Genomic DNA, 14,789 nt, shown 5'->3' with positions numbered 1-14,789 from the left:
CCGTCTGAAAAATTCAGCAGTTGTTTTTTTTTTTTTAATTTAGCCTATTGTTGAATTTAGCCTATAGTTGCCATTAGCATGCTGTATAAAATTACTAGCCTAGCACATTTGTATGTCCTAAAACATTACTTTGCAGGCTACAATGAATGTTCGCACAATAATTGTAACAAATTCTTAATGCATTCTAAACAGTTGTTAGCTAAAACATCCTTTTTGCTTGTGTCAGGAACATTTTCTGTCAAATTCACAATACTATCTGCAACATTATTCTCTTTATATATATATATATATATATATATATATATATATATATATATATATAAAGAATAATGTTGCAGATAGTATTGTTAATAATTTTTTACAAAATGTTCCATATCAGAAAAATGCACCACAAAGTCACCATGAAATCAAAATTGACAATGTTTTGGACAATTCTTTCAGTTCATGTACTTCCCTTTGCAACAACATCTCTTCTCTGAGGACGTGTTTACTGACATGAATTCAGAAAGATCGCAACTTCCAGTTCGGCTGCTCTGTGTCTTAGGAAATAGTAGAAATGACATTTTTATTTAAACTTTGACTTACTGTTTCCGATTCAATTTTGTTTTCAACAGTACTTCTGACCCCCACTACCTTAAGAGATCTTCTGAATGCGTTGATAAAATTACGTGAGCCAAAAAAGTAGATGAGGGGGTCCAAGCAGCAGTTGATTCCTGCCAATACATAGCACGCGTAATAAGCTGTTTGCAACTGCAACATAAGTCTACATTGACTAGCATGATACTTTTTCACAACTACTCCGATAGTCCGAACAACATTGAGAGGAAGAAAGCAAAGGGCAAATATGAATACACATATCCCAATCATCCTCATAGACTTATTCTTGACCGATTGGCCCTGAGCAGAATTTATGTTAATGCGGGACACTGAGCTCGCCAGGCGACTGTAGCAAAACATTGATATAGATAAGGGTAAAATACACCAAAAGAAGAAAATCACAAAGTTAATAATAAAGTAAGCATCTGTCAGCCTCGTCTGATGAATAGTAAGACACTGCCCATGGTTTTCCTCAATGGTTACAGGAAGCAGCCATCCATAGATAATACCACAAATTATCAGAAAGCACCAAATCCCAGCACACAGCTTCTTCACGAATGTCTTCCTTTTTATAAACGAGGAGCGGTTGAAGTGAACCACGGACACATAACGATGAACGCTAATGAGTGTGAGGAAGATCACGCTGCCATTAAAGTGGATGCTGAGCACGGCGATCTTCAGCTGGCAGGCGAAATCCCCGAAAATCCAGTTGCTATCCATGGCAAAGTACGCTGCCATCAGTGGGGTGAGTGGAGTGATGATGGCGTCAGATAGAGCCAGGTTAAACTGCAGAACAGCTCCACAGTTCCACTTGTGAATGCGGCAGGTGAAGACCCACATGCTGAATGCATTGAGCAGAAGGCCCAGCAGATAGAACAGACAGAGGAACACAGCCAGGGATATGTGCTGAGGCTCAGGAGGACATGTGTCCTCATGACTCGCGTTGGCTGAATCTGAGGTGTTCATCTTTCCACTGTGCCGAAAAAATGAGGAGTTGTTGATCAGATGCATTAAATAGATGCACTGAGATTTACAGTGCATCTGTACTCAATTGTAAATGCTAAGATTTTCTCTCCCTTTTTTGTTCTCTTCATAAACATTCTGTCTCCAAATTTTGTTCTGTATGCAGTGATTTTGGAAGAGAAAATAGTTTTTTATTGTTTGTTTTGTTTTTAAATCAATGGAGAAGTTCTGTATAGAACTTTTGAACAGAAAAACGTTTAATAGAGAGAAAACAAACAGAGAGAGAAATTGAATTGAGGAAGGATGGACCATTTTTTTACACTTACATTATTACAGTTTTTTTGTTACAGTTCAGGACTTCCGTAATGGAGTAGACAAACTCTCTAAATGTCTAGAAACAATAAATAAAAGGTTTTGAATGAAATAACCAATGTCCTGTTTAACAGTTTTGTGTGTTATACATACATACGCCTATAGAATTTTACTATTAGTTAACAGTAAATATTAACTGATATATTAACAAAAATATTAACGGTATTTTTGTGTGTGTGTGCAATATCCTGTTAAATAGGCAATGCCTTAAATGATTAAATCACCAAATATAACACTCCTCCTAAAAATAGAAGCACTAAACAGAGCACTTACCAGGTCATGCAATGATGCCCTCAAAACTCACTTGAAATATTTAATTTGTATGACAAAGTGACCACATGGAAGCACACAACTTTATTTGAACATTTCGGTATAAGTGTGATAAAAAAGGAACCAAAACAGGATTTCCTTTTATTAGTCAGCAGTCATTAACCTAAACTCCTCCCTTTTCTAACACTATGTTATGAGCAGTGAGGTATAAAAACTCTACAATTTATGGATCTTAAGACACTTTAAATAAGATATAACCAAAGTGGCCTAATGTTACTGATATATGGAATGTTAATTAAAAAAAAAATCTGTAACCAAAAATTAAGTTATTGGCCGAACTTCAGTGAAATTATTAACAAATGTAATAGTTTGCTTTATTAAAAAAATTTAATTAGCATTAAATATGCAGCTATATATATATACAGCATTGTGTCAAAGCACTGAATAGTATCAAATAAGAGAATAGGAATGTATAATGACAAGATTAAACACTCTGTGATCAAATGATGATGATATTCGCTAGAAATTAAGTGTCCCCAACTAAGCAAGCCAGAGGCAACAGTGGCAAGGAACCAGAACCCCATCCGTGACAGAATGGAGGAAAAAAAACCTCGGAAGAAGCCTGGCTCAGTTGGGAGGCCAGTTCTCCTCTTGTTAACATAAGAGCAATCTTATGAAGATTCAACATGATTTAAGCCTCAGACCTATTTTCCTAAAAGGGATATGAAATGTTTTTGTGAATTTCTGACAGCTGAAACAATAGATTATTGGATCGAGACAGCAGTTGGCTCCGGCCAAGATCCACGACACATAGTATGCAGTTTCCACTTCCAAAAGAAGACAACTTTTGTGGGGAAAGAATTTCTTGATCACGAGACCCACACTGCGCACCGCATTCATAGGCGTGAAACAAACTACAAAAATAGCCAAACAAACAGCCACCATTTTACGGGATTTGCTCTTAATTGCTTGTCCGCTGTCGTGGCTAGTGTCGAGACGGGCCATCGAGCGCACCAGAAGAGTGTAGCAGATCGCAGAAACAGTGAATGCTAGAAGCAATCCAGGAATGAGGATGGTGAAGTTTACAATGAAATACAAGTCAGTGTATTTTCCTTGGTGGATGCTGAGGCATAAAGTGTGATTGCCCACCGTGCTTGTGTCTAAAACAGCCGCTAAAGCGCTTCCTTTAACCAATACAAGAAGCCAAACTCCAAAGCAGATTTTCTGGACAAAGCCTTTTCGATTCATGCAAGAGTCTTGGTTGTAGCGTACCACGGCCACATAGCGGTGAATGCTAATCAGAGTCAGGAACAGAATACTGCTGTAAATGTGAAAGGTTATTAAAGCTATTTTAAGCTTACAGAGAGTGCTCCCAAAAAGCCAGTTAGCAGTGTGATAATATGTTGCCATAAAAGGTCCCATAGGACACATAAGGACATCACTGATGGCTAGATGAAACTGAAGAACAGTGCTGGATGTCCATTCTGGTGTCCTGAATGTGAACACCCACAGACTGAAGACATTAAGCAGGAGTCCCATCAGGAAAGTCAGAAAAATGAGCACCGAAATTGAGATATTCTGGGACCTTATGGGACATGGGACATGGCTGGTGTTGTTAGAGAAGGAGCTGAACTCTGTACTGTTCATCTGTAAAAGAAAAAAATAAAGAAGCCTTGTTTTTTATAACTTAAATGAATGTATGGTCACATCTAATTTACTTATTTACTCAAACCTTTCAAAAAGCAAACATTATTTTGAGGAGTCCTGTTGGCGTATTGATCATTATATTAGCTTGATATTTGTGTGCAGCTTAAGCCAAATAGTATTTTAACTTATTTTGTTTTTTAATGATAAATTAGTGGTGCAGAAGCCACCAGTATTGTGCAGTTGCTGATCATTTATCATTTTATTTTATTTTACAATTATTATTACAATTCTTGCCATTGCCATTCAGCAATTATCATTGTATATCACCGAGTAGAATTGTTACATTTAAATTTACAATACATTTTTTTTCTGAAAATTCACATTTAAAATAAACAATAACAAAAAAAACTTTTATATAATTAATTTAAACCACAATTCACTAATGCTACTAAATTGACAAAATGCGTTATTTTAGATATAACATGAAATTCAGTCATTTGGATTAATGACATAAATCATATCAGCAAAGATATGCATATCACATGTATTTTACATCTGCAAAAATCAGTTAGCAGCGAGAAAAATACTTAGGTCAGCACTGTTTTATAAAGAGGACTCAAAAGTGAAAACACTTCAAGATACAGGTACATATAAAATATTAAAATGTATTAATGGCTTCACAATGTAAGATTATTAACATCTATGTTGTCACGTACTTAAACCTTCACATAGTAACATTTTGAAATAGGCTATGGCCTGTATAAACAATGCATTTCAAAGAAAACATAACCAAATATCATTACCTTTAAGTCCAAGGAGAAGTCTGAATGATGGAGACAATAATTCTCTAGACATCTGTAAGGCATTAAATATGGTCTTTGGAAACTTCCTGTGACTATTTAAAGCACATTTCCTTTTAATCTCAGGGACCAAGGTGTTTGATGCTATCTTAAATGTGGGTGAGTGTGTTTGCGAGATGGGCACACACACACTTGGCTGCTGAAATGCATAGCTTGTGAAGAGCTTGCTAAAGAGTTGCATCACTTTGTATACGGCTGCAGTTAAAGTGAAAGAAAAAAGATAATATTAGTCTATGGTTAGATCATTTGAGAGGGTGGAAATTCAGAACTGAAACCGAAATAAGGGGCCAAATTAAATGCATTAGGCCTATATGCTTTCTGCACAGCTCATCAAAGCACAATTAGTTTCATATGTAAATGTTGTAAATAATCAGATCCGCATTTTGAACTGATAATATCTTTGCACTTTTTAATGAGTATTTCTTTAAGCTGCAACTGTCAAAAGATCTGATACTTGCTACATGCCACCCACAAATCAAGTGAAAGGTCATAAAATTCCAGGGATGGGTCGAATGTCTATACAAAAATAATCCCATAATAAACTAACTAAACAGTTAGTTGCCAACTTTGTTTTATTTTATACTGAATTGAAAGTCTGTGAGGTTTTTATTCTTATATATAGTTTGTCAGCCCCAAATGTGTTTGTTTGGCAATTCATTTCATGGCCATTTATCTAACTTTTCTGCAGACATATTTTCTGTGAATGTGTAAGTAAATAAGTAAGACTATACATATATATATATATATATATATATATATATATATATATATATATATATATATATATATATATATATATATATATCTTGTTGGGAAATTCCATTTTCTATATGTAATTTGACCTATTTAACAGGGATTTTCACCTTAAGTCCATCGCACACCGGAAGAGAAGCACACCGGCATCTGTCCACGTCGCCTAGCAACGGTTCAAAACAATGTAAAGACGGGCGCTGCTTATTAAACCGTATTAAATGCATGCACATCTTTCATAATAATTTCTATCCTATATACGTGTGTGTGTGTGTGTGTGTGTGTGTGTGTGTGTGTATGTATGTATGTATGTATATATATATATATATATATATATATATATATATATATTTAAAATAATAATATGGCAATAATAAAATACCTTTTTTTGCAATATTAAACAGCATTACGAGCTTTCGTACTGCTATAACTGGAGGCAGAAGAGACCGGAAGTCAGGTCTTACGTTTTATTCACGTTTTAACTATGAAACTAAACCGCCAGTAGGTGGCAACATCTTCGTTAAAGCCTTCGAACGATTAATTCGGAGGCCGATTCATTCAAGAACGAGACGAGTGCCTGTCCTTATGAATGGAGCACTGAATCATTGTACATTCAAAAACGCATATGCGAGTTTGTTCCGCTGTTTTTGTCAGGAAGCATTTCCATTAACCAAACAGAGCAAGCGATAACTGTCAACAATACATTTTTTTCATTAAATACAAATTCAAATTACGGACTATTAACTGCTCATGTACATGACGTCAGATTTGCATTCGCGGTTTTCAACAAACGTCCTGTATTTTTAAAAATACAAATGGCTATAGTTCAAATACAAGTACATTTTTTGAACAGAGAGGCGGAAGAATGCAGATATTTAGGTCAGGTGTCAGAACCGGGAATTTTGTCAGCATATGAAGACATAAGAGTCCGTGTAAAATGCCTTGAGCAGCTGTAACATTTGACGAATAATGAAATGAGGCAGCGTGGGTGCTGTGAGGCAAGTATGATGTCGTCCGAACTGACAGAACAGGGACGAGCAACTAACTCCCAGGCCAGGGGACTTGCAAGCTACACATGGTGACAAAATTAACATGCTTTTAAATTTTCATAAGTGTCTGAGTGCATGTTGGGAAAACTGGGATTTACTTTTATTGTAAAGCTGTTAAATCCGGAGTTGTATTTTGAAAAATGTCAAGCAAAGTAACGTTTTGACAAAATAAGAGCGTCTGTTAAATAAACTGATGTGAATTAAATGCTCTTCTAATGAAGAGATATTGCTCGGCGTGGGGACATACATGGCATAAGAGCTTCTGCATGAACTATGAGTGTAAAACAAGCTTTTGGTAAATGAAGTAAAAAAGAGGAAGAGCTCATTGTGCCGATGGGTGCTTGGTGTCTTTTTGGTTTCAAATGTAGGCATGTCTTCCTTTTACGTACTTGCTCAATTCCTATTTTTTTTAACCAGTGCTTTCATAAAGAAAACTCATTTTAGCAGTGTGTGAAAGATGTTAAATATTGCTGCGGTTATTGTATTTTCCATGGGGAAACCCCACACACTATATATACACCATAATTTCCACCAGGTTATGACTGAATGGTAAAGAGATGGATAGGCTATACTATTGAAAACCCCCAAAGCCCTCAAATAAGCCCAGCTTTGACAGTTTGAAGAGGGATTATAGAGGTTATAGCGCATCTGTCAAATTACTCTGAGCTTCTTCATGGGACACAAGCCACAACAACAAACATCTTAAGGCAGAAGGCCATTCACTGGGCCAGACGAAACACTAGGTGGAGACAGCAGCACAGAGAAGTGCCTAGGTATTTTATGCACAACACAGGTGAATAGTGATTAATAGGTAAATAATGAAAATTATATTATGTACAAATATGCAAATCATTATCTCATTTAAAAAATAACTTGCATAGAACAAAAATCCTGAGTTAAAAAAAATGATAAATCTTGGATGCAGCAAGAAATTTTGCTCACATAAGCTACTTTTTAATAGGGCTAATATTTTTTTTACTCCATGAATCAGAAAATACTGCCAACAGTCAGTCAGTAAACGAATGAATGAATAAAGTTTCAATAATAGATTGCTATGTGTTAGTGTTATATTTTCATTTTATGTTTTGTAACTCTTTAAATTCCATTTTAGTTAAATTTGTTTTCAAATTCCTTGTTTTATTGATGTGATTATTTTATATTTTTTTTACCATTGTGTATGAAATGCGCAATTTATCAATACACTTGCCTTGTCTTATATGAACAAACGCCTATGAAAATACATTATACAGACACAAACAGGTAGGTGTAATAAAAGAAGCATTTTGTACGCAAGTTATTTTTTCCACTAGTCTGAAATAACGTGTTATGGGAAAAAAGAATGAAAACTTAAAAAAAAAAAAAAAAAGTTGAAATGCTAAGCATAACTTAAAAATTAACTTTTCTACAATTAAGAAAAAACGACAACAAATATTCATGACATTTCCAAGCCAGGAAATTGCTTTTTAACATTCCTTACTGTTTTTGTTTGCCTACTTTTATGGCCTTATTTTAACAGTCATGATGAAGTCAACAACAAATAATTCAACCTAGACCTTAAAAATGCTGTATAAAAAAGTGCATTACAGTACAAAGATTGTATCAGCTACTGAGTTATGTATTTTGCATATTGTATAGTTTTTTTTTTAGCATTATTTTATAACAATAATAATAGTGATACTTATCTATTTGATTGCAGGTGTGAGACAAGAATTTGTTTGCAGAAAGAGAGGCTGCGAACCTTCTGAACGACAGTGATCCAAAATCAAGGACTGTAAACTTTCTTACCATTTATTTTATTTACACTAGGGCTTGTCACCGGCACAATCCTAAGCAAAACATACTCAACCATGAAATGCTGTACATAAGAGACTGCATCTGAGCTCATACAACAATGAAACAAGACTAGGTTTTCTTAAAAGAAGCATATAAATGAGAAAAGAGCTGAGCCAACAAAATTGAAAAATGGAAAAGGCTTTTAAAATGACCCTTATAAAAGAAAATAAGAAGAAAAACAACAACATTTATAACCAGCACGGTAGGATTTTACACACGTTCATGTCAGTCTTCGTGACATAAGGCTTGTTGTTTATTCCCGTGTGAACATGATTACTGTTGCCGGGGCGTCCAGTCTCTCAGAGAGGGGTTGTGGGGGTGGAAGGGGTGGAGGGGACAGTAACAGGATGAAGGCTGAGATCCAGAGAAGGGGCTTCCTCTGGCTCCGGGGGGCTTTTCTTAGAAGCTTCGAGCTTCTCCTTCAACAGGGTGTACAGCTCCTTCACTGACTCACTGCTCTGTAATAGCATGAATTAAACATGGTTACTTTAGAAAATGTCAGCATAAGAGAAACAGTGCAAAGAGGAACAGAGAAAACTGAAACAAGCTGCCATCTAGTGACCCTTAAAGTCAACATTAATGCAAAACTGACTCCGTGCATCAGTGCATGTTGTTTCAATAAAAAAAAGGTAATTATTAAATGAAAATCAAATGTTGCTTTAGAATAGCAGGACTGATGGTTGATCAGTGGTATGTACTTCTGTTGAAAAAGCATCAGCCTACATTATTTCAACTTATTGTTTGACACTGAATCACAAAATTAATGGGTGTATTTGTAGCAATAGTAAACAATACATTGTATGGGTCAAAGCTATTGTTTGATTCATTGTATTTTATGCCAAATTTTTTTTTAGGACATTAAGTAAAGATAACGACCCATTTTTATTAGTAATAAGTATTTAATTTGGACAACTTTTTTGGACAGTTTTCTCAATGTTTAGATTTGTTTGCACCCTCAGTTTGCCGAATTTCAAATGGTTGTCCAAATCTTGTCCTTTCAAACCATGCATCATTGGAAAGCTTATTTTTGTTTGGCTTTCAGATTATGTATGAACCACAATTTTCAAAAACTTTATCCTTATGACTGGTTTTGTGGTCACATAACACATATACATACACACACACATACATATACATATATAACATAAGTTTGTAATGTTGTAAGTCTGCTCATATCCGGTTGGCTTTGTCCACGTCTTATAATCCTGGTTTCACAAACAAAGTTTAAGATAGTCCCAGACTAAGACGCATGTTTGAGCTTTCTCGACTGAAAATATCTTGCAATTCAAATCTTAAATCTTGCAATCTTAAAATATGTCAAGATGCAATCTTGCAATGTTTTCTAAGGCATTTTTGTTTTTGCTTAAATATCTTAATTTAACTAAGGCCTAGTACTGGCTTAAACTAAGCCCCATTTGTGAAACTGGGCCTTTAAAAGTTTTAAAGTCTGTATATTATTTTTTTATAATCCCTATGGGAAAAATATTTCAAAGGACCAAGGCCACTGAAAAAGTGGACAAGCACTGTTGGTTCTGCTTATCGGTAGGCATTATTTCAGAAAATTAGCATTCATTCTGTTTCTTGTTTTAATACCTGTTTTGGTGGTTCAAGTGTCTTCATTAATGTTTCTAGGTAGGAGGCAAACACCTTCTGATGGAGATGATTCAGCAAGCGAAGGCAGTGTCGGTGGACATTCTCCTTACTGCAAATGAGAGTGAAAAACATACTGGAACCGTAGTGATCTAAGCCACAGTATTAACCTCGATTTTTTTTTATCTTACTCATGATTTTTTTTTCATGCATTGAAAAATTGCACTATTAAAGAGGTAATACAGACCTAGAGAAAGATGTGAGGAGGAAGTTCTCAAAGACTGCAGTGCAGAACTCCTCTGATCCAAATTCATCAGAGAGCAGAGTCAGATGACCAGTGAGAAGATGGAGAAAGATGTCTCCAAATGCCATGTCGTTATAGGTATCAACTGCACAAACACACACACACACACACACACACACAAAGTGATCAGCGTCTGTGAGGCTTTGACTAATGGATCCATTAATCCAAAATGTCTGACAGGAGTCTCACCCAGCGCAGGCAGAAGACGCTGTAAAGCATTTTTATTCCTCTGCTTGGCGATATGAAGCACATAATAAAGACCGATCTCACACGCCACCCTGTTGTCCTGTATATACCTGGCCAAGACAAACACACCATCCATTTTAGAAAACTGAGCGTTTGCTGAAAACACTGAGCTGAGGAGCATACCTGTTGCAGATACCTTGAGAAGGTGTCAGGCAGCGCAGTGGGGTACGTCAGAGAGGTTTTCTCCTCACTCGGCAGTTTCTGCTCCACAGTGAAAGTGTAGTCATCCACCACTATTGACATCATGGCAGGCAGGAAGCGGGTTACCACCTCCAAATCCTGATGGTAAACCAGACCAGCCTTGAGTAACCCATTTCAAAGGTTAGGATATGATGCACTGAAAAATGGCAACAGTTAATCTTACCATTCGTGGCTCTTTAAAAACCTGGCTGTCAATCATATCCCAGGCTCCCTGGCCGAGAGACAGCATCCGCAGGAGAAGGAGAAGGTCGGGGCTGTCCTGTTCATGAACAATTTCATAACAATGTTTTTTAAGAATTATCTGTATACTATCATTACATGTGTTAATATTTCAAATCAATTAAAAAAAATAAAATTTTAAGTTTAGGTTTAAAAACATTTATGATACAATTTTCTGACACATTTTTAACAAAATGAGATTTTAAAAAAGGTTTATTAATGCTTAGACAAAATGCTACAAAATTGCTTTGTAAAATTGAAATATTTAGAATAAAAAAACTACATTTTAAAACTAAATGCAAATAAAAGATATCTCTTATTATAAACAAACTAAGAGTTCTTTCCCATTCTTTGCATTAAAAATGAAACACAGTTTGGCTTTGTGAAACTACTACATAAAACATCTGAACAGAAACAGCAGATGAGTGGAATGAGAACGCAAATTCACTCTCTGACAGCGGGTGGCGCTTATGAAACAGCAGAAATATAGTGTTTACTTTACTACCAGCGCTGCTCTTATAAACAGTGCTTTAATATGCATTATGCAGATGCAAAGGAAATTTTTCATATAAACAACCGCTCCAATTATACTGAGAGTCATTTAACATCTCAACCCATTTGAAGCAATTGTCAACCGTCCCGGGGTGCTTCATTACCTCCTTAATTACAAAAAATTATTTTTAACTGTTTTAGTGAACAACAACAAAACAAAAGCTGTCTACTATAATCTAACACCAATGGAGTTCTTACTCTGGGTAAGGCGTCCTGGCTCAACAGCTCCTGAAGGTTCCTCACGGTGCTCAACACTAGTGTGTTACAGGCAAATGGGTCACAGAGGATCATAGACAGGTCACTGTGAAAAACAGAGACAGAGAGTATTACATTTGTAATTTCTTAAGGGTATGCTATTTTACCTTGTGTCTGTTGGATATCAATCTTGTACCCTAATACTTGTTCCTGCCCTTTCTTCACCCCATCCAGGAAACCTTGCAGCTCTCGGGCCCGTTTAGCATCCACAAACTTTTCCCTGATGCAGGCATCCAAACACCAGGAAAACTACCAAAGAACAAGAGAAGAGATAAATATTTTGTATTGTTGGGTGCAGTCTGTTTAAAAAGTGGTCACAATCTGCAATAGTTCCAAACTGTTTTTAATTGTACAAACAACCAAAACATCGCTTTGAGGTCTTACTTTCAGAAAGGGGTTAGTTCCAGTAGCTTTTCGTAACAGTTATTTAGGTCGTTTTATACAAACATGAAAAATGGAAGGCCCTACAAATTGTGCCTAATCATGAAGCCGCAGTTGAAAACAGACGGGAAACACACCACACCTTGTGACAGGGGTCAACTGAACAGATCTCGCTGATGTCGAGGTCATGGAGGGACATGAGCAGCTCAGCTCGCAGGGTGCAGTAGTGAACGTTACGCGTGCGCAGGAACAGCGTCCGCAGGAACTGTAGTACCATGTCATAGAGCTTCACATTCTTCCCAATCATCTGAGTCAGCTTCAACACCACCTAAAAAACAAACACATAATCTCTAAAATCCAAATGTCATAAAAAAAAAAAAAAAGCATTAACGAACCTTACAATACCACTGAAGCATTATTACTAGTGCCAAATGATTAATCGAGTCCAAAATAAAGTTTTTTGTTTACACACACACACACACATATATATATATATATGTATGTGTGTGTGTGTGTATTCATTATGCATGTATATGGCATGAAAGGCTGTGTTATATTTGTATAATAAATACATTTATGAACACATATAATATAAAAGTATACCTCTTAATACATGCAAATGTTTTCAAAATATATACTGTAGAGTGCATATTTATTATACACATATTTAATATGCACAGTACACACACAAATATTACGTGAACAAAAACTTTTATTTTACTTACCTCCCCCTGTCGTCGTGTTTTGGGTGAAGGACTGAAAAAGTTGTGAAGGATGGAGAGGTCATTGCTGAAAAGAGCCGCCTCCTTCTCCACAATATACTGTTTCAGTAGAGGAGACACCTCATCCCCGAAAAGAGCCTGATTGTCTTGCCAAATCTGCCGTTTCACCTCCACAGCGCAGACTTTGTACAGCTCTTTATCAGCCATCACCTGCTTCAGCTTCTTTTCCGGTACCTGCATGAGAGGCAAACAGATTGCCACTGTTGTACTAAAAGCACCGTTATGCTAACTATAATAATAAATGATAAAACAACAAAAATAGCCTGCACAACTAAGGCTGAAATCTAAAAAAATAAGTTTTAAAATGAGTTGGTATTCTGTGTTACTCTGTTATATAGTATTAAATTACTGCACGGAACAGATTTATACCTTTGGCAGATGTTTCAGCACTTGCATGACAATAGGCTGTATGGATGGCATCTTCACCAACGGGAAGCTTTTTTCAAGAAGTTCTTCCAGCTTTGTGTATCTGTGTGTGTGATGCATTAGTATGATTTTTATCTGCTGATTATGAAATGTTAGAAATCAAACTTTTCATTCACCTGTCGTCTTCCTTGCCCTCTGCAATTGTGGCAACACGCTCCATCAGCTTTTCTCGAAGTTCATCAAAGACTGACTGATGAAACTCTAGCCGTGGAGTCCCGTGAAGGTCCAGGAAAGGCAATGCAGACTGTAGGGTTGGCAACAATATGCCATTTTCCATCTGTGGATGACAATATAGTTGTATTAAAAACACAGCAAGACACAACATACTTTTTTTTAGAAAGGTAATATTTATGGGAATAATATGCTTTGAAAAAATATACTTAAATATATGTTTTCAGACATTTAATTACAATGCAACTGCAATATTGTTTTTTTTAACCAGATGAAGCAGTACTTTTTATATTTCATATTCCTAATTACTGTTTAATTACTGTCTTTAATGTGTGAGAAAACAACATATGAACCATCATATATTTGTAATTACACATTTGTAATGATTAAGTCGCAATTTAACGCATTTTAAATATTGTAACTATAAATGCGATCCCAAATACTACATACTACAGTTCATTCAACATACTAAAGTTAATTCAATTATAATCAAGCACATTACATGTACATTAGTTAACCCACCAAACTTAGAAAAACTAAGAACAAAAAATATATTTAAAACGTACTTTTAATTTGTAAAACTTTTAATTTGACTATATTACAAAAACGTGCACTTAAGTGTGTTAAGAGTCAGTAACGTGTAGGGCAAGTACACTTAAAAGGCCTTTCATTTAATTAATGCTGTATTCTCAGCGAGAATTGATTTTAAATAATACATTTAACATTTGAACGGAACATATAATACAACTGCACTCCATTTTTCCACAAAGATAACTTTATTCATTAGGCACTAGTATGCATGTCTTCGATAGTAATCAGTAACAAGCAACAATTAGATGCTATAATGGAATATTGGATTAGGCCTACTCACTCAAATATACACTAGTAACATATTAATTATTAAGCTCAATAGATCGGTTTAGTCACCTTGTCACATAACAAATCGCACTGCCTTCTCCCATTATAGTTAATAAAAAAGACTGCTGCATGCGAGCGAACTGCTTTATGCCTAATGCAAGACATTTAAAGACTGCGACTGTTTTAGAGAAAGAGATACACATCTTAGTGCACTTAGCTCTAACCTGAAACTGGTCGATGGCTTTTAGGGGTTCTGTACAGTTAGTGAGAGTTTCTTTCAGATCTTCCCCATTGGATATTCCCAGCTCCGGTAAACCTGCGAACATTTTGGCTGTCACTTTTTAACCGCATCAAAACAAAACGAAATGCAATGCGCTGACAGCACAAACACAACAAATGTGGGCTAGATTTGCATTGTTCCGTTATCCGTATTCGCAGACTTCCTAGCTGTGCAACCTCGTCA

General features: G+C 35.9%; 3 protein-coding genes across 4 annotated transcripts; all 3 read right to left on the bottom strand.

Moving 5' to 3' along the window:
- Positions 1–368: 368 nt before the first annotated feature.
- On the bottom strand, positions 369–2,313 carry LOC122344932 (P2Y purinoceptor 4-like). 2 transcript variants are annotated; one of them, XM_043238583.1, is made up of 3 exons: positions 2,206–2,313; positions 1,887–1,951; positions 369–1,570 (listed from the first exon to the last, which is right to left on the bottom strand). In XM_043238583.1, exon 3 carries the CDS (start codon positions 1,561–1,563, stop codon positions 541–543), a length of 1,023 nt encoding a protein of 340 aa, XP_043094518.1. In that variant the 5' UTR covers positions 1,564–1,570; positions 1,887–1,951; positions 2,206–2,313; the 3' UTR covers positions 369–540. The 2 variants fall into 2 exon arrangements, with proteins under 2 accessions (XP_043094518.1, XP_043094517.1); XM_043238582.1 differs by lacking the exon at positions 1,887–1,951.
- A 257-nt stretch (positions 2,314–2,570) lies between these two features.
- On the bottom strand, positions 2,571–4,878 carry LOC122345932 (lysophosphatidic acid receptor 6). The gene is made up of 2 exons (XM_043240472.1): positions 4,653–4,878; positions 2,571–3,849 (listed from the first exon to the last, which is right to left on the bottom strand). The coding sequence occupies exons 1-2, from the start codon at positions 4,713–4,715 to the stop codon at positions 2,884–2,886; spliced, it is 1,029 nt and encodes a 342-aa protein (XP_043096407.1). The 5' UTR covers positions 4,716–4,878; the 3' UTR covers positions 2,571–2,883.
- A 3,392-nt stretch (positions 4,879–8,270) lies between these two features.
- Positions 8,271–14,782, bottom strand: nelfb (negative elongation factor complex member B). The gene is made up of 13 exons (XM_043238188.1): positions 14,551–14,782; positions 13,414–13,574; positions 13,241–13,340; positions 12,815–13,045; positions 12,232–12,417; positions 11,845–11,957; positions 11,652–11,754; positions 10,846–10,941; positions 10,618–10,760; positions 10,425–10,531; positions 10,179–10,320; positions 9,935–10,043; positions 8,271–8,799 (listed from the first exon to the last, which is right to left on the bottom strand). The coding sequence occupies exons 1-13, from the start codon at positions 14,650–14,652 to the stop codon at positions 8,641–8,643; spliced, it is 1,752 nt and encodes a 583-aa protein (XP_043094123.1). The 5' UTR covers positions 14,653–14,782; the 3' UTR covers positions 8,271–8,640.
- Positions 14,783–14,789: the final 7 nt, after the last annotated feature.

This window comes from Puntigrus tetrazona, chromosome 5, assembly GCF_018831695.1.
Source record: "Puntigrus tetrazona isolate hp1 chromosome 5, ASM1883169v1, whole genome shotgun sequence".
In the NCBI taxonomy this organism is placed as follows: domain Eukaryota; kingdom Metazoa; phylum Chordata; class Actinopteri; order Cypriniformes; family Cyprinidae; genus Puntigrus; species Puntigrus tetrazona.
This window is presented reverse-complemented; position numbering and strand designations above follow the sequence as displayed.

Coding starts and splice junctions, on each gene's coding strand:
- LOC122345932 (XM_043240472.1), bottom strand. CDS start 4,715: ATGCCTTACAGATGTCTAGAGAATTATTGTCTCCATCATTCAGACTTC. Junction 3,850..4,652: donor ACTTCTCCTTGGACTTAAAG/GTAATGATATTT, acceptor TTTCTTTTACAG/ATGAACAGTACAGAGTTCAG.
- nelfb (XM_043238188.1), bottom strand. CDS start 14,652: ATGTTCGCAGGTTTACCGGAGCTGGGAATATCCAATGGGGAAGATCTG. Junction 13,046..13,240: donor TGCTGAAACATCTGCCAAAG/GTATAAATCTGT, acceptor CCTCTCATGCAG/GTACCGGAAAAGAAGCTGAA. Junction 8,800..9,934: donor CACTTGAACCACCAAAACAG/GTATTAAAACAA, acceptor ATGCTATTACAG/AGCAGTGAGTCAGTGAAGGA.